At 41.0% G+C, this 22,912-nt stretch overlaps 1 protein-coding gene across 2 annotated transcripts; it reads left to right on the top strand.

The window, feature by feature from the left end:
- The first annotated feature begins 455 nt into the window (after positions 1 to 455).
- On the top strand, positions 456 to 22,615 carry LOC124631823. Of its 2 annotated transcripts, none has more exons than XM_047166440.1 (18): positions 456 to 570; positions 749 to 923; positions 1,399 to 1,571; positions 1,721 to 1,875; positions 2,172 to 2,379; positions 2,767 to 2,993; positions 5,266 to 5,446; positions 6,491 to 6,640; positions 6,958 to 7,066; positions 7,464 to 7,609; positions 8,206 to 8,345; positions 8,656 to 10,920; positions 11,359 to 11,493; positions 11,831 to 11,955; positions 12,367 to 12,480; positions 12,892 to 12,977; positions 16,530 to 16,748; positions 20,129 to 22,615. In XM_047166440.1, exons 2-18 carry the CDS (start codon positions 851 to 853, stop codon positions 20,387 to 20,389), a joined length of 4,767 nt encoding a protein of 1,588 aa, XP_047022396.1. In that variant the 5' UTR covers positions 456 to 570; positions 749 to 850; the 3' UTR covers positions 20,390 to 22,615. The 2 variants fall into 2 exon arrangements, with proteins under 2 accessions (XP_047022396.1, XP_047022395.1); XM_047166439.1 differs by having other exon boundaries at positions 11,347 to 11,493.
- Positions 22,616 to 22,912: the final 297 nt, after the last annotated feature.

Here is a 22,912-nt window from a genome sequence, read left to right as displayed (position 1 = left end):
ACGCAACACTTTTTCACCATTTTAATAGTTTAAATTGATTTAATACAAAAAAATATAAACAAAATTTTAAATGCTGATTACGCGCCAAGAATGTTCAGGGTTACCACTAAAAAATAAAAAAAAGCAAAATAAAAATTTATGTTGTTTATGTTTTAATAATAAATACGAATAAATTAATGCGATTGTTATTAATTTGTTGACTTACAATTGTTAAAATAAGATAAAAATATAAGTGATTCAATTGTTTTTGGGAAGACAAAACTTTTGATCACAACATTTTTTTATGCTGGCAAGGTGTTAGAAAGAGACAAACAGCCTCCGTTCGAACTATCCCTCTCGGCTCGGATTTGCCTCTGTGTATTATGCAACCAATTTAGTACCTTATTGCGTTAGAATAGAGTTCATTTTCGTAAATATATATTTTGAGCGTGCGCAATCTTGTTTAGTAATATTATATCTATGGAATTTACCATTCTCAATTTTGACAGCTGACCCCATCCATCAAAAGCTTTCAAGCTTGTGCAAAAATATTTTTAATTTTTCTTAATTTATCCTAACTCCATAGACGTTGTAAGTGTATGAGTGTTATATTATCACATAAACGAAGTTATAGTTGTATTTTTATCACAGAGAAGACATATCATTATGTCGAAACTCGACGCCTACTATACCTTGTGATTTTTATTGTGTTCTATTTCTATGCGAGACAGCAGTATCAATAAACATGAGTAACTTATCTTACTTCCAGATGCTATAAGCTTAACATACAGGAGTGTGCGAGTGTAGTTGGTCAGTGGTGTGGTGTGAAATGATTTCGTGTTGAAATCTGTCAGGTTACTACGTTAGCAATATGGGGTCCATGCGACCGACGGGAAGGTTCCTATCGTTCGCTAATAACATCCAGAGGACACAGAAGCAAACTGGTAAGTTTGTAACTCCAAGTTGTCAATAAACTTGATCACATACCAATGTTATGAATCATATATACAACGTCCTTGTTTGCAAATGCTATTTCATTTATGTATGTCAAAATTGTGTCGTTCCTTTCCGCAATAACGTTATAAATCAGTTCCATACTAAATTACAACATTATTGTTTATTTTGTACATTTATTTTTGTATGATGTTTGTAGTGACTAAGTACTAAGAGTTGCAGAATTAAGTCATTGTTTATTTGTATTCTTATTGAACCTGCTAATGTTATGCATGTGTTTCATGAAGTCTAGTAACTAAAATGAATAGTTTTATTTATTTCATGAAAATTCAATATCTTAATTAGAATCATTTTGATGTGTCAATGAATGTTTAATTACAAATATTATAAATAAACAGCCAAATGAGCAAGTAAGTTACAGTTTGCATCATAATTCTTTACTCTACACAATATTTGTTCCTCAAGTGCCAAGTGGATTCCCGCAAAGCCTATCAGGCAGTGAGACAGATGTATCAACATCTAATGAGAACCTATCAAGAGAAGAGCGCTATGTGGTCCGACACACCGCCAGAGTGGAGCCTCAGGGGCAAGAGAATCAGACACAGACTAATAACAATAACAACCGCAATTCCCTGAAGGTGAGGAAATATTTTTTGTATAACACAAGCATGAACTTGCATATTGCAATAGTCCCTCTATTCTCTCAAATTAAAACTGTCAGTCTTTTAAAAAATTACATTCTTTGTACCTAAGAAATTATCAGTAAAACTTAATTTGTAATTTGCAGGAGAGTGTAACAGGCAGTAATCGTAACTCCCTTAAAGACTCTGTGGGTGGTGGCAACAGCAATAGAAGCTCACTGGACGTGTCCTCATCTTCTTACAATACTCTTATCATACACAACCAGGATGACTCCTGGCCTCCAAGACCTACTCCTATCAGGTGAGACCTTATTTCAGAATTAGTTTATGGTATTCAAAAACTATTGCAAAAGATGCAACTAATAAATGAGTCTTGAAGAAGTATATGTCTACATGTACGTGTAAAAAGTATGGACTCAACAAATCTTTGACAATTATTTAGCCATATCGTTCAGTGTTGTGTATAGAATTTATTCTACATATATCCAGCTGAATAGTTCTTACAGAACACTGAATATTTAAAAACAATTATTCAGAGAATAATCATTTATATGTCATGTTTTTTTTATATTTATTACTGCAATCTTTACCCAATAGAGAGCATGAAAGGACAAGTAGTGAAGTAAAACACCCTACCACTCAGTCATCACCATACCACACACTGAAAAAGAATGAAGGAGTGAAGAAACCTAGTGGGATACCTGTACCCAAGATGCATAAGGAACAGAATGTGACTACTACTGCCAACTACATTGATATAGGTGGCCAGAGGATTTATACTAGCCCACCTGATCATGGCGTTCAGGTATGTTTATTACCTTACTGAATTGCATGTTCTAGTCATTTTAATTGGTTGTCTTTCATTACTGAAATAAATAACATAAAAAGCAATAACCAAAAAAGTTGAATTAATTAAAATCAGGGGTATTAATGAGTATGGATATGAATGAGGATGGGTAACAGAAGAAATAGAGCAAAAAACAAATCACACTGACTTCCTGTAGATTTTGATGCAAGACTGGAAACTGAAGCAGAGATAGTTAAAGAAATGATTGAAATTAGGCTTATTAAATAATCACTTTTTCAAGTCAAAATACTTTGGACAGCACAGCACCCCCAAAAACGCACCCATTTGACCACTTCCTAGTGTTATGCCTGCAAAGAAATGGTTGACAATGTATTATATTTTTAGGAAATAACCGAAATCCCCGACGACTTTCTCAACCAATCGTCAGTACTAAAGCATTTAGCAAAGGAAGTAGCGCAGTCGCCCACCCCCCGCGGTCCCACCCCGCCCGCCTCGCCTCGCGCCCCTGCGCCTCCTCGGGATGATTCGAGGAAGGCTAAAGGGAAATGTTCTAAGGCTAAGCTTAGTAAAGAGAAACTGAACCTGTCTAGGTCACAGCCTGATCTTACGAGGTGAGTACTATGGATTTATATATTTATTTCTTTGTAGTAATCAACATTTATTAACCAGTGTATTAATGTATTTAATTTAATGTGATTAGGTATGACACACCCGATATACTCCTCTTGTGTACTCCTCTTATGTTCTCCACTTATGTACTCCCCTTATGTACTCTCTTATGTACTACCTTATGTTCTCCACTAATTTACTCCCCTTATGTACTCCCCTTATGTACTCTCTTATGTACTCCCTTATGTTCTCCACTTATGTACTCCCCTTATATACTCTCTTATGTACTCCCTTATGTACTCTTTTATGTAGTCCCCTTATGTACTCCCTTATGTACTCTCTTATGTACTCCCTTATGTTCTCCACTTATGTACTCCCCTTATGTAGTCCCTTATGTTCTCCACTTACGTACTCCCCTTATATACTCTCTTATGTACACCCCTTATGTACTCCCTTATGTACTCTCTTATATACTCCTTCAGTTCTCCACTTATGTACTCCCCTTATGTACTCTCTTATGTACTCCCTTATCTACTCTCTTATGTACTCCCTTATGTACTCTCTTATGTACTCTCTTATGTGCTCTTCTTATGAACTCTTGTGTACTCCCTTACATACTCTCTTATGAACTAAAAATGTGCGAGAATTAGATAGAACACAAAAGGAGTACATACGAGGATTACATAATAGTAGTATATAAGAGGAGTACATGAGAGAGCAAATAATAGTAGTATATAATACTAGCTGGTGCCCGCGACTTCGTCTGCGCAGGTTTAGTATTTCGAACAATATGTTTACAAATTGTAGCCTATGTGTTATTCTGATGTATAAGCTATATTATTGTAAAGTTTCATTAAAATCCATTCAGTAGTTTTTGCGTGAAAGAGTAACAAACATCCATACATCCATACATACAAACTTTCGCGTTTATAATATTAGTAGGATAAGAGGACTACACAAGAGAGCACATAATAGGAGTACAAATTTTTTTTTAGCTTCTTTAGGGAATTCACGATTAAGAAAACTTTGAACTATAAAGCTAAGCGTCCACTTGTCGGTATCGTAGGCAACGGACGCATCGTACAAAACGGATAAATATTTCACAGTGCGTCCACTGAACCGGCAGCGTACGGATTACCGATGGTGAGTACCAGCATACGGATTGACGATGCCAGTTCATTCGGATTTTCATAGTGAACGCACGTGTGGACTCTATGAGAATGGAGGAAAGCGATGAAGAATATTTGCCGTTGTAGCTTGTTTGTTAGCAGAAGAGAAAGATTTGGAAAAAAAGACAACAAAAGAAAACATATTATAGTATCTGTACACAACATATTCAGATCGGAACAAGGAGAATATCACACCCTATTTCCTGATTAGTTAAACGATGACACAAAGTTCTTCCAATATTTTCGACTGACGATGCAGAGCGAGCGCGCGGACTGCGTCCAGTGATCGGCGTTACATATGACGTCATCGGCAGGCATCGCAAAAGTTGCCTCTCGGAGCATAGGTGTCGGCATTGTCGATGTGCGATGCGTACGATGCGGACACGTGGACGCACTTATATGAGTTTCTATATAAATAACACTACGATCCGTTGCGTGCGATACGTCCGTTGCGTACGATACCGACAAGTGGACGCTTAGCTTAAGGATTGGTTGGAGGGGCTTGCGGCGCCCCTTTTATCCGGGGCCCTGGGCCATCGCAAAACCGCGCCCTACCCGCTACTGTTTTTAGGCATCTGTCTTACCTAGTCAATGCCATATAAGTTACAGGAAGTTACAGTAAAATAGAAAAAAAAATGTTTTTTGTGCATTTAGTACCTAACTTGGTGGAACTTGGAACTTAGTATTTGAAAACTATTAGTTTTAATAATCGCCTTTTAAGATATATAGATATCCATTGTCTTGTTGTCATTGATATCTAATCTAAAAATAGTTACAAGATATTATCTCATTGTTACTTCTAGTATTATAAAGGAAGAAAATGCGTTTGAAAACACTTTCATGCAGCAGAAAAATGGTTTACCAGACATAGTTTATATGCCTCAATAGGCTACTAACTTGGTTTTCCAAGTAGTTACCTCACAAAGCAAAAGAGATACCTACCTCGAAATACTAAAACATTACTTAAAAAATCTTTCTGTCATAGCAAGTTTTGCAGGGATAAAATTAAAATTGAGTGACATTTCACTACTCTTCCGCTATTCCCATAGAAACCGACCACAAGTCCCATACTAAAACTACCATACATCCTATTTATTTCCCCCAGTGTGGGCGTTCGTGCAGTCCCCGGAGGTTCAGAGTCCAGTGGTTGGTGCAGCGGCGGCGAGGGCGAGCTAGAGGAACCTGACGATGCATTCACTGCAGTGCTCGATGCCCTGGCTGCGGAGAACCATCAGCTCAAGAGACAGCTGGCTGATGCCTGCGAACGAGTTGCTAAGACTAATAAGGTAAGGAAATGACGAAGATGGTATTCCATAAGTCATTAGCAGTCTTACTTACAAACGTGAATTAAATAATAAGTTATACTTAAGGGGTGTTTAAGAAAAAATCTTACTTATAAACGTGGCTGAAATAAATCATTTTCTTAGCAATGTCTTAAATGAGCTGTCAAATTAAGTAGCCTCACACCCTTGTTTAACCCGCTAATAAGCAAAATGGCTGGATCTTTACCAGCTGATTTTTCATTTCCGGTTTATTGACAGCTCAACTTTTTAATTTTATATTTTACGGATGCCATTGTTGCCATTACACAACGTTTTCATGACAAATATTTTTTTAAGCTACCAACATTCTGGTAGTGTTGAGAAATTAGTATGTTTTTATGTCATTATCTGTTCATTACTTAAGACATGCTTAAGCAACGTTTATAGGTCAAAATAATTTAATCACTACTTAAGGCTTTAAGTAGTAATTAGTTAAAACAATGATTAGAAGATGATTAGTTGATTTTTATAAGTAAGGCTGTTATAGTTCGGCCATTCAGAGAATGCGTTCCTGACACGTCGCGATTGAACTGACGACGTAACTTTGCAATGGCGTTGCAGTTACGATAAAAATATTTTTGCTGGTTGTTTACCGTTTTAACAATTGAGGAGCATTAAAACAACATTATTATATCAATAATCAATGAATGTTATTACGTCGTCAGTTCAATCGCGACGTGTCAGGAACGCATTCTCTGAATGGCCGAACTATAGTTACACATAGTTATATAAACTTTGTTCAGTAGGAATAGTTTTTGTGTGTCTTGACATATTTTTTTGGTTTTGTATGTCACACCGACGTTAATTTACTGTTATTATATGAAGTTATGTATCATTATACATAATCATGATAACGTGTTTAGACTAGATTTTAGGGTTCCGTACCTACAGGGTAAAACGGGACCCTATTGTTTTCGCAATGAAAATGAAAATTGGGATAAAAAAACATGAAAAAATTACATAAAAACTTAGACTTAGATTTAAAACAAAGTTGTATTTGTCAAATAGCTGGAAGAAGAAGTAGAGAAAGTCCGCACTGCTCACGAAGAGCTGGTGGGATCGTGTGAGCGACGGGAGCGACTGGAGCGAGCGGCGCGAGTGCGGCTGCAAGCCGACTGTCGCCGCCTGCACGATCTTAACCGCGCGCTTAAGCAACAGGTAACAGTGACCTCATATTATGTATGTGGATATTTTGGGAGCAAACTCAAATATGTCAATCAAGACTCTTGTCTGTTGCTTTTATTTTTGATCTCTAAACTCATCGCAGCAGTTAAAACAGATTTTCTATTCAAACAAAAGTTGAAGCATGACACTGTTTAAACAGGTCACGATTAATTATATTAATTAAGTAGTCCTAATATCTTCTCAATGTAATACTGTAATAATTAAATACTTATATAATAGAATATTTCTGTCTAACTAAATCCAAATGAATTTAGTTAGATAAAAATATTCAGGACAAAATGTTACTGTAGGTGGAGCTACTGTCGCAAGGAGTTCGCACTGAGAACGATAGCAATGCGGAGGCTTTACGCAAGGAGTTGCAGAACAGAGAGATGCTCATAGCACAACTCATTACACAGAGTAAGTTGAAATCGATCTTTCTATCTGGCTTCTACACTAGAGTGACGAATAAAATCAATAAAAAAAGACTTTTGTTTAGTTATTACCTTACTAACTGTGTTTGTGGACATTAATCAAGAATAGTCGAATGAAAGATGTGATGAACGATCCCTATAGAGAGAATATTTTTCGTTTGAAACTTTTCCATACATGCTCTTATAATTTACTAGTTATATAAAGCTTATTATACAACTGAGGAGGTGTAGTTATGTCCTAATTTTCACCATTGTTTAATAGTGACGAAACCACATGATAGCTCTTGAGCTCCTTTTCATTCAGCGGGAACTTGGCATATCGGACCATTTAAAAATTATAAGTCACTTAGCAAAGTTTTACTACAAAGTTCGTCTATCGGCAGATAAAGAGTTAGCGTGTGCTAAAGAGCGTCAAGAGATCGAGATGGCGGCACAACGCGCTACGCTACAGGAGCAGCGCACGCACATCGACATACTCGACACCGCGCTCACCAATGCACAGGCCAACGTCGTGAGGCTGGAGGAGGAGGTTCGTATAGCTCGCACCAAACTTTATGTCGTCCGTCGTCGCCGAACATTGTGAGAGTCCCTGTGGAGAAAACAATTTTAGCTACAAAGCGGGTGGTAGGGAAGGCCAAATGCGTTTACTGTGTTCGGAATTTAGTTATGTGCGTTGTCCGTCCCGAATGTTGATCAGGAACTTCGTGGAAAATTGTAATCTCTAGTTCCTTCAAGATTTTAAAGAAAAGTCCTTCGCCTTTTTTACTTGTGTATTTACATCGTTGTTAAATTGAAATAAAAATATAAAACATAAAATTCGTATTAAAACATATGGAAAAGAAAAATCAATAATTTTAACAAAAAAAACCTTTCTTTTGACAACTGACATCTTCATTCTTTTTATATTTGTTAAAGGTTGCATACCTATATATACATACTTATTTGGACACTTCGTCTTCGTTATTTGTTTTAATTAACCATGGCCATGATGGCCAGATTGGTTTGGACCACCCTACAGTAGCCTAATGAAAACACTAACCTATAAAGTCTCTTTGAAAGTTATCTTGTCTTATTTTTTCGAGGAAATAAATATGGTCTTATATACTACAATACTACTTTCCCCAGTGTCGTCACGCGAGCGGCTACGTGGAGCGCGTGATGGGGCTGCAGCGGGCGCTGGCGTCGCTGCAGCAGGCCTCCGACCGCCGCGAGCACACCGAGCGGAAACTGCGCGCACAGCTCGAGAAGGAGCTGCAGACCCTCAGGTACCCATCACACGTTATGGTGTCAACCATGAACCTCCTGCCCTTATTCCAATTTTATTTGGGGTCGGCTCAGCAAGTTTCTTTTTCCATACCTTTCTGATTGCCGTCATTTTACAATCATCCTCTTGTCCTTATCACGATTTCTTATTTTGATGTCGGCTTCCAGTCCAACCGGATGCAGCTGCATATCAGTGTTTTACAAGGAGTGACTGCCTTATCTGACCTGCTCAACCCAGTTACCCGTCAACCTAATACCCCTTGGTTGGTGCTGTCATTTCACAAATAACCGTGACATTCGTTGTTGTGACAGGAAGCGCGAGTGCAACTGCGGCGGCGCGAGCGCTGCAGGCGGGCAGGGGGGAGGGGAGGCGGAGCTGCGGCGACAGCTGCGCGAGCGCGACGAGCGGCTGCTGGCGCTGGAGGGCGAGTGCGCCAAGTGGGAGCAGCGCTACCTGGAGGAGGCGGCGCTGCGCCAGGCCGCCGTCTCCGCCGCCTCCATACCCAAGTCAGTACTGCAGCTGTGCCTAGTGTATAGCGACGAGCGGCTGCTGGCGCTGGAGGGCGAGTGCGCCAAGTGGGAGCAGCGCTACCTGGAGGAGGCGGCGCTGCGCCAGGCCGCCGTCTCCGCCGCCTCCATACCCAAGTCAGTACTGCAGCTGTGCCTAGTGTATAGCGACGAGCGGCTGCTGGCGCTGGAGGGCGAGTGCGCCAAGTGGGAGCAGCGCTACCTGGAGGAGGCGGCGCTGCGCCAGGCCGCCGTCTCCGCCGCCTCCATACCCAAGTCAGTACTGCAGCTGTGCCTAGTGTATAGCGACGAGCGGCTGCTGGCGCTGGAGGGCGAGTGCGCCAAGTGGGAGCAGCGCTACCTGGAGGAGGCGGCGCTGCGCCAGGCCGCCGTCTCCGCCGCCTCCATACCCAAGTCAGTACTGCAGCTGTGCCTAGTGTATAGCGACGAGCGGCTGCTGGCGCTGGAGGGCGAGTGCGCCAAGTGGGAGCAGCGCTACCTGGAGGAGGCGGCGCTGCGCCAGGCCGCCGTCTCCGCCGCCTCCATACCCAAGTCAGTACTGCAGCTGTGCCTAGTGTATAGCGACGAGCGGCTGCTGGCGCTGGAGGGCGAGTGCGCCAAGTGGGAGCAGCGCTACCTGGAGGAGGCGGCGCTGCGCCAGGCCGCCGTCTCCGCCGCCTCCATACCCAAGTCAGTACTGCAGCTGTGCCTAGTGTATAGCGACGAGCGGCTGCTGGCGCTGGAGGGCGAGTGCGCCAAGTGGGAGCAGCGCTACCTGGAGGAGGCGGCGCTGCGCCAGGCCGCCGTCTCCGCCGCCTCCATACCCAAGTCAGTACTGCAGCTGTGCCTAGTGTATAGCGACGAGCGGCTGCTGGCGCTGGAGGGCGAGTGCGCCAAGTGGGAGCAGCGCTACCTGGAGGAGGCGGCGCTGCGCCAGGCCGCCGTCTCCGCCGCCTCCATACCCAAGTCAGTACTGCAGCTGTGCCTAGTGTATAGCGACGAGCGGCTGCTGGCGCTGGAGGGCGAGTGCGCCAAGTGGGAGCAGCGCTACCTGGAGGAGGCGGCGCTGCGCCAGGCCGCCGTCTCCGCCGCCTCCATACCCAAGTCAGTACTGCAGCTGTGCCTAGTGTATAGCGACGAGCGGCTGCTGGCGCTGGAGGGCGAGTGCGCCAAGTGGGAGCAGCGCTACCTGGAGGAGGCGGCGCTGCGCCAGGCCGCCGTCTCCGCCGCCTCCATACCCAAGTCAGTACTGCAGCTGTGCCTAGTGTATAGCGACGAGCGGCTGCTGGCGCTGGAGGGCGAGTGCGCCAAGTGGGAGCAGCGCTACCTGGAGGAGGCGGCGCTGCGCCAGGCCGCCGTCTCCGCCGCCTCCATACCCAAGTCAGTACTGCAGCTGTGCCTAGTGTATAGCGACGAGCGGCTGCTGGCGCTGGAGGGCGAGTGCGCCAAGTGGGAGCAGCGCTACCTGGAGGAGGCGGCGCTGCGCCAGGCCGCCGTCTCCGCCGCCTCCATACCCAAGTCAGTACTGCAGCTGTGCCTAGTGTATAGCGACGAGCGGCTGCTGGCGCTGGAGGGCGAGTGCGCCAAGTGGGAGCAGCGCTACCTGGAGGAGGCGGCGCTGCGCCAGGCCGCCGTCTCCGCCGCCTCCATACCCAAGTCAGTACTGCAGCTGTGCCTAGTGTATAGCGACGAGCGGCTGCTGGCGCTGGAGGGCGAGTGCGCCAAGTGGGAGCAGCGCTACCTGGAGGAGGCGGCGCTGCGCCAGGCCGCCGTCTCCGCCGCCTCCATACCCAAGTCAGTACTGCAGCTGTGCCTAGTGTATAGCGACGAGCGGCTGCTGGCGCTGGAGGGCGAGTGCGCCAAGTGGGAGCAGCGCTACCTGGAGGAGGCGGCGCTGCGCCAGGCCGCCGTCTCCGCCGCCTCCATACCCAAGTCAGTACTGCAGCTGTGCCTAGTGTATAGCGACGAGCGGCTGCTGGCGCTGGAGGGCGAGTGCGCCAAGTGGGAGCAGCGCTACCTGGAGGAGGCGGCGCTGCGCCAGGCCGCCGTCTCCGCCGCCTCCATACCCAAGTCAGTACTGCAGCTGTGCCTACCATATGGCACCATATCTGTACCTAAGTGATGGTGAGAACCTCTCGTCCCTGTGTGAAACGAGGACGCGAGATGTCGCCTGGTGATTAAATTCGCAAGTTGGTAGACGATGAGTAATACGGGAACTCTGTTTCGTCGGTCCGAGCAATATAAAGCCCGTATCGACGGTACGTAATTCACGCATCCTCATAAAATATCGAATTGTAAGAAAAGTGAAAACCCTAGACAGATTTACCACAGCTCTTGTATACAAAAGGATTCCAAAAATACCGATGAGTTTTAGTCACTCAAAAAATGATCCCTTTGGCTCCACCAACTAAGGCTAATTTGATGATTCCCCTCAATGCATTCATACTCAACCAACGCTCAAAACCTAAAAAGAAGTTCCATTGTAAGTCAAAACAGTTCCGTGTTCAGGGACGCGAAGATCGCGGCCTTGGAGAAGACGTCGGCCGAGTCCGAGCGGCTGATGGCTGAAGCTCGCAACGAGAAGATACGACACATGGACGAACTTCACTCCGCGCAGAAGAAACTCGCTGATTTGGAGGGAAGGTGTGTATTGCTCAGCATTTTTTAACCGACTTTCCAAAAAGGAAGAGGCTTTCAATTCAGCTCTTTGTATAATTTTTGTTTCATATTTATGTACTTTTATTATAGGGTGTGTATGTTAAATGAAAATGGTGAGAAATTATTCTCATGTTTTATAACTAAGATTTTTCTCTGGGATCTGTGTATAAACCATTCATTTGAACAACAGATGGAATATTTTTTGCTGAGATCAATTTAGATCAATTTTATGCCTGACGTATATTTGTGTGTGTAACCCCCTTGTTATGACATTTAGGAAGTAAATTTTAACTAATATATGTGTCTTTTTATATATCCACAGGGTAAAGGAACTAGAATCTAAAGTAGCAGAGCGTGACGCGATGATCAAAGTTTTGCAGAAGCACACGAGTGCTGCCTACGACAGCGGCGCCTCACTGAGGAACAACTCCAGCCGCGAGGAACTTGGTGAGTCACTGAAAAAAACAACTTAAGAAAATTAATGAAACCCGCAGTAATGTGGATTTAGAAGTACCTCCATAGTTGGGGGGTAGTAGTCTATAGTCCCTCCAATTAAACTCCATGGGGGTTCTTTTGTGACAAAATTTTTCGCCATATTTTAGTGAACTTCAGACAGGTGAAACCGGTAGCAACATATTATTTTTATTTTTTTTCATAATCTGTATATCTATACAGATTGTAATCTATTCAATCTTTTTTATAAAAGTCCGGACTTTTTGTCTGTAGAAATGAGATCACTTTCACGCAAAAAGTGTTTGGATGACCACTGATTCCCAACTCTTATTACTACTGAAAATAAGGGTTTTATTGTGAGTTGTATTCAGCCTTATATTTGATTTGCGTGTTGTACATTTGCAGTGGGTCTGTCGTCGGGCGCGTCGTTCTCGAGCGCGGAGGGCGGCGGCAGCGTGGCGGGCCGCTACCGACACCTCGCGCGGAGGAACTACTCGCCGCACAACGATAACTCCAGTGGTGAGTAAAAAGCCTTTTTGAAACCCCATGCTTTGCGAATATTATCATCTATAGGTTTTGTCAAGAAATCTATAAGATGCGGTTTTTTTTTTCAAAATTACAATGGTAGGTGAACTGAATACGAATCTTACTGTTGAGGTTATTTTTTTATCGACCTTAATACTTACTTTTTATTACTCGTATTTTTTACTGACGAAAGTTTTTGATCGAACTTTAACGTTCTTTATGTCTCTTTTTTGAGATGTTTAACTGAATCGAATTCAAATTATTACAGTGTTTTAAGTTCATTTTATCATATCGATAATATCATGAACAGTGAAAAGGAGGACGACTCCATCAATTTCATTTCTAAAAACCATCCAATATTTTCCCAACCTATCGTCAACTAAGTGTAATTTATTATGTCATCAGGCTGCGGCTTCGACAGCACATCCCTCCGCTTGGACGAGCAACTCGCAGCGCTGGAGTCTCGGCTGGAGCGGCCGCCCGTGCCTGCCGTGAGTTACCTGCCGCCCGACCCGCACCGGGACTATTACTGACCCGACACCACTAACCGCACACATACCTACCCATCTACAACCATTTAACATCGACAAAATTTCTCGAAAAATTAGATATATGAAAAGTTTTTATCGATTTTTAGCTACACTAGCGCCATAATCACGATCATTATAATACAAAATTGGAATGCGGTTTTAACTAAGCCACCACCATCTATGGTTGCTATCGATATCCACTTCGATAAGTTTGTTATTAATCGCAGCCCAAACAGCACGTATAGTGTCGAGAGACACTGGTCCACGTTTTTCTTCCACAGACAGTTATTGAGTAAAATGAGTGAAAAAGCAATCGTTACTTCTTGTATAACCAGTATCAACTTCTAAAATAAAATTATCTATAATATTTATATGCAGCGCGAAATTAAAGTCAGCTACTACAACTGATTACTCTCACACAATATATAATATACCTATGGCGGTACAGTGCTATTTATCCATATCGATGCCGCAAGCTATTCAATTTTAAAAATTGTTTGATGTGCTGGGGTTATACAATCTTTGTCTTGATGTCACACCATCACGGTTTGACAATTCGAATTCCAATTCGAAAACGATTATTCGATTCGAAATAATTAAGAATTGAAGATTTGATAAAAAATATTAATATTCTCGAAACTAATTTAAATTTATATTCGACTGCACTACCGATCTCTCGAACTAGGCATTTTTCTATCATTTTATATTAAAAAACATTCCTGAACTCGATAAATTCCGCTTACTCACACACGACATTCCGGCGATGTACAAATGTTAACGAACAATGCTTCGTTTTGTGTTCCATGTTTTTATCCCAAGTTTTCTTAACCCCTAACTGCCAACAAAGACAGTAGTTATCTAAACTCTAGTTAAATGGTGTGCCTTTAACCGTGTCTTAACTGTAAGTGTGTCAAATAGCGTTTAAGAATCTCCGTAAATGTATTTACAACTGTTTTCTTACACTCCACTAGTATCGAACTAGTCTTATAAGATTATAAGGATAAATTGTAGATTACTCACCAATTTTAAGATAATTTTCATCAAGGTTTGTGTTAATAAATTGTTTTCGATATTTGTGGCTGCAAAATATTCCAAAAGCTAATGAAAATATGTTTAGCATCTCAGGAGTTATCAACCACATGGCAGCTTTTTCGAACGAAAATAATTTATTAATACAGATCTAGAAGTACCACTGTCAGTCAGTCAATTAAAAAAATGTGAATTCAATATTTCACTTTTTATATTTTGATACTTTTATATAAATTAAAAAAGCAAAATAATCGAGTACAGTGGTATTCTATGTTCCAGTTAAGGTTCACTTGTTGTAAACTATTGTACAAGGTGAAAGGTATCAATTAAATGATAATTAACTTCTTACGATATTCGAGTGATCCTGATTTTATATAGAAGTAAAACAGAGGCATTGGTCACAAAAATATGCCAAAGTTAGTACCTATTATATTATTTTTTCGGCCCATTTATAAAATGTACTCCTTAAAATAAAACATAGAATAAGAATTACGTTTGTTTTTGTATTTATTTAAATTAAAAACATGCTAAAGGAATTGAAATTATATTTGTTTTGATTATGGGTCAGCAACATAGATTTTGTTCCTATAATTAAACAAAATAAGCCTTATTATATCTTTAGAGGAAGTTATAGTCTCATATAATATTAAGTTGCCTCAAAGTCGGTATATAGCTTGAATGTGCATAACCGCGTGATGACTGCGAGATTAACCTAACATAATTTTATCTCTGTAAACCCTTGATTAGGATGATCTTAAATCCTTCAAACAAGTCTGTTTAACTTGAGAAGGCTACATAAACCATTATGATAATGTCGCAGCTATATTAGGGAAAGATATTCAATTATTGTAAATCTCATTAATTTAGATATTGATGGCCTTACTACAAAAACTTTAACCACTGTTTTACACTTGTCTAAAAAAAATGTGGCTCCAAAATGAACCATATGTCAACGTCATAATTTGACATTGTTTTAGACAAGTCTTAAACTGACGTTAAAAAGTTTTTGTGGTAAGACGGTTTATGCCTATTGTGTTGTTATTGCTAAGAGGTGCTTGTATGTAAACCATTAGATGTCAAAGTTTGACCCATTTGTATGAAATAACAATTAAAAAATTGTGCCGAGACTAGAATAACATAAGTTATTCATATCGATATTATATTCGCCGTTAATCTGAGGCTTTTATCTAATTAATAAGGAATTGTATACAGATATATTTTTGTAAGTCATATTCAATGTAATATTAATCACATTTTTAGAAGCATGTTTTAGAATAAACATCATGTTTTGTTTGTTGTGGTTTTACTGGCTGTTCCTAACACTAGGCTTGGTGATGTTGTGAAGAGTGCCCTCGATTGGCGAAAATAAACAATGAGCGCGTATTTGCGTCTTCGTAATATTAACATTAATGTATTCGCTTTTGTTTGGAGTGTTGCAGTGATAGCCTACTGACACTGTTGTTATAACAAGACTGCTCTATATAGGCCACTTTGAATCTCACACACTACACAGAAATAAGTGAAATAATTCCTTTCACTTGACATTTTTATCTAACTTAATTTGAGTAAAGATTGAAAGTTATACAGTTGTAAAGTTTAAATTCATTGATTTTGAACTTTCATAAAGTATTCATCAGACTAGCGTTATAACCTTAATCAACTTCTATTTCTTATGACTACCTCGCCGTATGAAGAATTAGGGAACGCAATACATTTTTCTATACAGTATAAAATAAATGGCGTCAGAATATTAATGAATATGAGTGGTCTTACTAGAGTGGTCACGTTATAACTTTCTTCGGGCAGCGCCGCTTCCGTAATGAGGTAAGAATCACTAATTATTGGCGTTTGTCCGTATTGTTCTATTGTGCCAGTTCATTAACTCGATAACACGTTGCCACACCAACCCAATTTGTTTTAGTTCATCTTATAAATATAATTGTTACGAAATCATGGAATGTTTGAAGCATATTAATGGTGCTGTTTACATAATGTTGACATTACCATATGATTAAAGATTGAATAATGCATTTACCTTAATAAAAAATATCATAATGTCTCACTCTAAGGGTCAATTCCCACTGAAAGAGCAGCGGCCGGCAGCGGCCGTAAGAGCACGGAAAATGTAAGAGCGCGGCGCGGTGCGGCGCCGCGCGGCCCGCCGCGCTCGCGCTCAATCCCTTGCAATTACGGCCGCTGCCGGCCGCTGCCGGCCGCTGCTCTTTCAGTGGGAATTGACCCTAATTCTAAAGCTAGAGTCAACTTTGATCTCATTAGTCCCATATAGACTAAACTGGGACTGAAACAGTATTTCTTTAGATTTGAGACTAGCACCTACCACAACGAAAACTTAATTAGCCTAAATGTTTCTACATAAATCGATAAGATAAAAATATCAGTGGTATTCCCAATTAATATCTTTCTATCTTTTCATTTGAAATGTTACTAAAAATAACAAATCTGTTAATGACATGCCATTGACAGCGCGGCCTCTGCTGCTTCCCCGGGCTGGGCACGGTGGGCGCGCGGGGCGGCGGCGGGCGCGGGGAAGAGGCACTGCTCCTTGAGCGCCAGGGCAGGGCTTCCCAGCAGACGCGCTCCTCGAGCCTGCCCCCGCCCCCCTCCGCGCTGCCTCGCCCCCCTCGCAAGCCCTCCGCCAGGAACACGCGATACGACCGCTTGGAACATAGAGATGCGCGTAAGGTCAGTAAACACAAAGAAGTATTTGCAACTTAAAAAGGTACCTGCATATGTATTAGCAATACACACACAAGAATGCGGTGGAGAGGAGACATGACGGCATCATACCATTTGTTTATTTACCTGAAACAATCAATTCGCGAGATTCCACAACTTTACAGTTCTTGACAGGTCTTTTACATTCTCACTCTACATTTTAGATTTCTTTATTCCTACTCACACATCGATGTCCAAAATATAACTGTATAAAATAGGTAAAGGTAAATTGTTGTTAACGGAAATTATTGTCATTATCCTGGCAGTCACTGGCCGGAAAACGACCCTGATTATACCTATACAAACAGATATTTACCTTGTGACCGGTAATTAGTGAGTTTTTGTCTACCTCGATACAGTAAGCTTTTTTAGGATTTACCATTAAACAGGAAAGTTTAATGCCAAACATAATTTTTATTTATTTATTTATTTATTTGAATCAGGCATCTAAGGCCCATAGAAAAATACAATACACGAATATTATAACATTAAAACATACACTAATACATATTTTATTTATGTAACTTAAAAAACTAATGCACACGAAGTGTCGGCGTCGTGTTACGCAGCGAGGTGTCGCGTAGCCATCCTCGGAACCTCCGATAAACGACACCTTTCGGCCAAAACTCTTCCTTCAGGAATGTCTCGATGTAATGAGTTGGAACTCGCACCATGAACGAATTGAAGTTCGTATTGTGGCGCGACTCCAACTTCGCCACCCTCAAGGTCCAGTTTGTCTTGGATCGGACATACTCCACGATCTGCTCCACCGTCGTGGTGTGATGTAGACGGGACACGTACAACTGCGTCGTTGGTACTGCAGGACGCAGCAGGATGTGGGGTCCAGTTTGTGCGGTACCGCACTGATTCCTACAAGGTGGCCTCTTCTTTCTCCTTTCAACCTTTATGAAGCCTTGTCGCACATGTCCTTCTTAGGACCAGTCTGTGGCTGTGAGGTGCCACGGGTTTGTTTACCCCCTTTTGCTTTGGCCCGCTTTGTTTGCGTCACAACGGGCTTGTTGGTGGCTGCTACTGCCGCGTAGGCGCGTTTGGGGGTTAATGTTCCTACGCATGTCTCGGCCGCAGGTGTTGACACAGCAGCGGCGGCGGCGGCGGGGCGGGGTGCGTCGTCAGCAACATCGGCGATCGGTGACGCACTCGAATTCGCTGACTCGAAACTGATGACCGACGCATTTTGCGCCCCGCGACGTGTATTCACATTGATTATATCTAATGACCCACTTATGGAAACAGCGTTGCGCAACAACGCCACTTCACCACGCAGGTCACTGATGGTAACCTGTGAAGCTTCCATCTTCGACTTCATATCCTCCAGGCTTGCCTTCAGACACGTTATGTCTTTCAGCAGCCTGGTGACGTCGACGTGATCGAACGTGACGGGAGGCAGCTTATGCAAGTCCTTCGCCACGAATTCAGGCACGTCGTCAGGATCCGTCCTTTTCAGCAGGGAGATGATGTCCTGCAGGCTCTTGTCGCCACCGTCCCTTCGGCGGGATGGCATCTGCTCGAGTTGTCCGAGCGACTTGTAGAGCAGCAGCTTTGCACTGCAAACCTCGTCCTCTTTGTAGGCTGATCTGCAGATCTGCACGATGCTGACCTCATCCATATAATCGATGGCATGATTAATGAATGCCAACACTTCGTTGGCGATGAGCGGTTTAGAACTCATCGCGACTGAGACGGGCAGCGGCTATTGCCGCGCAAAACGCGAATATAATATTCGTACTGTGCAGCGAAAACGCGACCGTTCTCGAGCGCGCATCGCACTACACTATCATACTACTACTACTATGTATTATAGTGATAGTACATACTATGTACTATCACTATAATACATAATTGTGTTAATTGAATAATATCGCAATAGAATAAAACCGTACCTACTTTTAAATTATACTAAAATTGCTGAACTAGCTATTACATAGGTACGTACACCAGTGAAAACTCCAAACATTACATCAGTTTTAAATGCAGTTGGTTTTCCAGAAAAAAAAAACAGCCTTTACTTGGGACAGAGTACACCATAATATTTATTTAAATAGGAAGTGCATGGGTACTAAATTGATAAGATGAGGAAACAGCATACAGCACAGCAGCACAGCATACAGCACAGTTTATCGAAGTTTTATCTCAGGTTCGATGTTGAACTGGAACGGTAAACCCGTTTCCCACCTAGATAATACATAATGGACTAGTTTTCAGCACTGTTGTGCTTTCTCTTTCACTATCTTTCTATCGCCAAGTTTGTCTTTAATAATTCTCATGAAACAAAACTACTCTAAGCTTCAGATTATGTAGGTATGTAGTTCCTCAATTAGATAAGTGTCAAGATTCCCTTCAGTAGTCGGATCATTGATAAAGTGTAATTTATCCTTAGCCATTTTCCTTTAAAATTAATAGATAAAGCACTGATAAAGGTTCTCAGAAACCTGCCTTAGACAGCTACAATTTTTTTATTTACCTCGTACTTGAAAACGACGTAGTGCTAAAATAAGTTAGCACTTTTTTAGCTACTTTATCATATAAAAACATGCTTTTTCTTGCTAAAAGCTCCGTGTAGTACGCTTGGCTAGTTAGCCACCAGTAAGTCATTAAAGTAGAAACGGTTCACATGTTAGTTTCTAAGTGAGTGATTAGAGAGTGCCAACACCATGCATGTGTTCCTACTAGCTACCTAAGCTATCTCCGCGGTCGACAGGTGAACGATAGGTCAATTTCTTCACTCAATTACGAATGATGAATGCGTTCAAATGAACTGCAATTTTAATCCACTAACAAGTTAATTTGTTATCGCAGATGGAATCAATAGTCTTGTTACAGAATGACGTTAGTCGGTGTAGTCTGGTTTATTTTTAGATTTAGGTAACTTAACTAAGTACCGTAATTTGATTGATTATTGGTAATTATGATTGAATGTACAAAATCACTCCGAAATCCGATTTAACTAATACAACGTAACAGACAGATTTAGCCACAATTTTGTATGGAATCAGAAGTACAAACAATACCTTTTCTAGTTCCATTGAAGATAAATTTAGCTCGCCAAAGCTGAGTAATGTAATGTCAACGGCCTGTTCCAAGGCCGGTTTATGGTAATAACATGATTATTTTATGACGCTCTATAATATCAGTGGTAGGTAACTATTGTAAATAAATACCTACTTGCGGCTTCGGAACATACGAGTTTTCTTATTCTGCAAACACATTACAAGGGTCATCAGCCCTTGTTGGCAGTTGGATAAAAGTTATCAACGATAACAATGTTCAGTAACCTCTGTCTCTGTTGCTATTATTTCCTCAGATTTTATCATAACAATTTGTTCCAGGACTCTGACGGCTCCGGGTCTATCGCATCAACGGCCTCTCGCAGCTCACCCCTCCCATACGACACAGTTCGCAAGTTGCCCTCAGTACCGACCTCCGCGTCCCTCCCCGCAGCCGAATCCCGAGAGTCACTGGTCCGGCCCCGAGACTCCAGCCTCCCGTCACCTTCGAAGCTGGCCGTGTATGCAGCAGCAAGGAGACGGTCAGCCGAGTCTGCGAAAGATAATAACAAACGCACACATCATTATAGGATTCAGTTTTAGGACAACCTGGATTTTGGTCTATAATGGCGTACAGGCTGCTATTAGAACCGGCCTGTAAGTAACAAATTGGCACAAACCATGGTTATTATCAAAGGAACCTATAGAGTAGTAGCGGTGTGCCCAGACTACAGGCAAAAAAATGTATTTATAAATATTTACCAAAGTATGTATGTAGAGTTTTACATGTCCTAAACACATAGGTACACCTAGGTACGAAAGCGTTCACTCATCCGAGAAGCCCTTCATGAAACCTGATATTGACGTGTTTATTTTCAGTTTAAACATGGCAGCCGTAAATAAATAGATGTTGCCTGTGTTTTTGAACATGCGAAATCCCCCTAATACTTTTGATTTTCGATATATTTTGAGATAGAACCCCAAATTTTAGAGGTGTGAATTGGGTGTGAATGACAAACTAGTCTTATGATAATTGTTTTTTTTTTTGTTAGTATTATCGGGATTGAAAAGAAGAAGAAATTAGAGTCCCTATCAAAGTGCGAAGAGATTTAGAATTCAGCACCGGTGACCTTTAAACCAACACTTAATTAGACCCCATTTGCGATGTAAACAATTAACTGACAATTCACTGTTTGAATCCTACCTAATGAGTAATAAGGGAGTTCTCTTCTATCTAATAGTTTAATTTATGCAAAAAGCGTATCCATGTCTTATTCAACGCCAAAAGATACGGCAATAGTAACAAATAATGTACTCTAACGATGTCTAGTAAGTAATTAATTCAATATCTGTGTGTTGGTGTTTTTGCCCACGCAACGCCCACTTAACCCTAAATAGCCTACGGGTCTTAGATGTTCTTGAAGACTGGGCATATTTTTTGTATGGAAAGCAAACTAAAGAAAAAATATGATTTGATTGACGAAGATATTCCTTTGTTTAATTTCAGTGGACAATTAGTCATTTTTGATACGAATACACTTACGAATCAACGATACATTGAGTTTTACGAAGTTTTCATGAATGAGTGAATGAATGAATTTAGTGTTATTTTTTATGGAAGAAAAAAAAAGAATGGTAATAACAAAAATTAATCATAATGACCGCTGTTGACATTTTTCATTGAGTAGGTAAAACGGTTAGTAATCGTGTTTTGCGTGTGAAATTATGAGTCTGTTGTAGCTAGTCGCGTTATTTTAAGTTTAGGTCGTTTTATTTAGAAGAACGACATTTTTATTTTTTATGTCACGTTTTCAGCCATGTACGATGTTAAGAAACAAAAACTTATTTAAAATACACATAAAAAAGATTAAAAGGAAAAGTGTTCAATTAATATTAAAATTAATTTAGTATGATTGATCGTAGTTAGATACCAAAGATATTGTAACTTAATTTGTAGTTTAACTTTCACTAAACTAAATTCAGTCTATTGTTCTATTGGCTAAGTTTCACGATCAGTAAATAAACCGAGAGTCAATTAATTCAGAAAAGCGAGTCGAAATTGGTAACAAAAACTTGTTGTTTATGTAAACATCTTACTTATCGACTCAAATAACTGTATAAGAAGACTTAGTTATTACCTTTTTAATAGAAGTATATAGTAGATATAACGATACAATAAAATAATAGCTTCGGCCAAGACGCCCGCGGTAATTGGAACTAATTAAATGTTAGTTTTTCTGTATTGCCCGCTGGAACGTTTTGCCGGCAAAGTACCACTTTATATTTCACATTAATTGCATTTAAAGTCTGAATATTAAAATACTTAAATAATAGCTCAAATAGATGGTAATCAAACGCTTGTTTTTGTTTAATGAATGCTCGATGATCGTTGCAGCTATTTCGGTAAGAAATTGTTTGTATTACGGCAGTGTCGGGTCAGTCGACGGTTTGCTTGTAGAGCCTATTTCACACGGCGCTTGTTTGTCTTGAGACACTTTATAAATATTTTGAATACAGTAAAAAATAACCGTAAAATCTATTTAGCGTACCTATTTCGTTAGAAAGCCTGAGATTAATGATAAACTTTTAATTCTCTTGAAATATTATTAACTTATCTACCTGGCGCTTTTGTTAATTCTCCTTGCAAAAGTAGAAACATCTTGGCGCGTGTGAAGTGGGTTATTACAATTTAGCGAACGTCACGCATCGGTAGTTCTGACTTGAATACAATAATCATGAACAAACAATTACTTTCAGCTCGAGAGATACTGTACCGAATTTGTGAACCCACTTATTGCTATTGATCGAATAAATGAGAGCGTTTCTATATTTACACTTGTTTTATTTGTGGCTTTTTATTTTTCCTTATTCCTACAAAGCGTCAGAAATCAGTAGCCGTTCAAAACACGAACTGGGATTTGTGTAAGTACATACTGCTTTAAACTAAGTACGTATAAACAGCAAAAGCAATAAGGAGCAAGCTTTACGACCAATAAGATTGTGTCTGGGGAAGGATTGAAAAGATACCGAGTTACGACGGCGGGATATCAATTTAAATTGTAGCTCACAATAATGTAATATTGATTGCTCGACAAAGAACATTATCCGTCTCGTTTTCTTAGTAAG

The sequence above is a fragment of the Helicoverpa zea genome, chromosome 7 (assembly GCF_022581195.2).
Source record: "Helicoverpa zea isolate HzStark_Cry1AcR chromosome 7, ilHelZeax1.1, whole genome shotgun sequence".
Lineage (NCBI taxonomy): Eukaryota > Metazoa > Arthropoda > Insecta > Lepidoptera > Noctuidae > Helicoverpa > Helicoverpa zea.
This window is presented reverse-complemented; position numbering and strand designations above follow the sequence as displayed.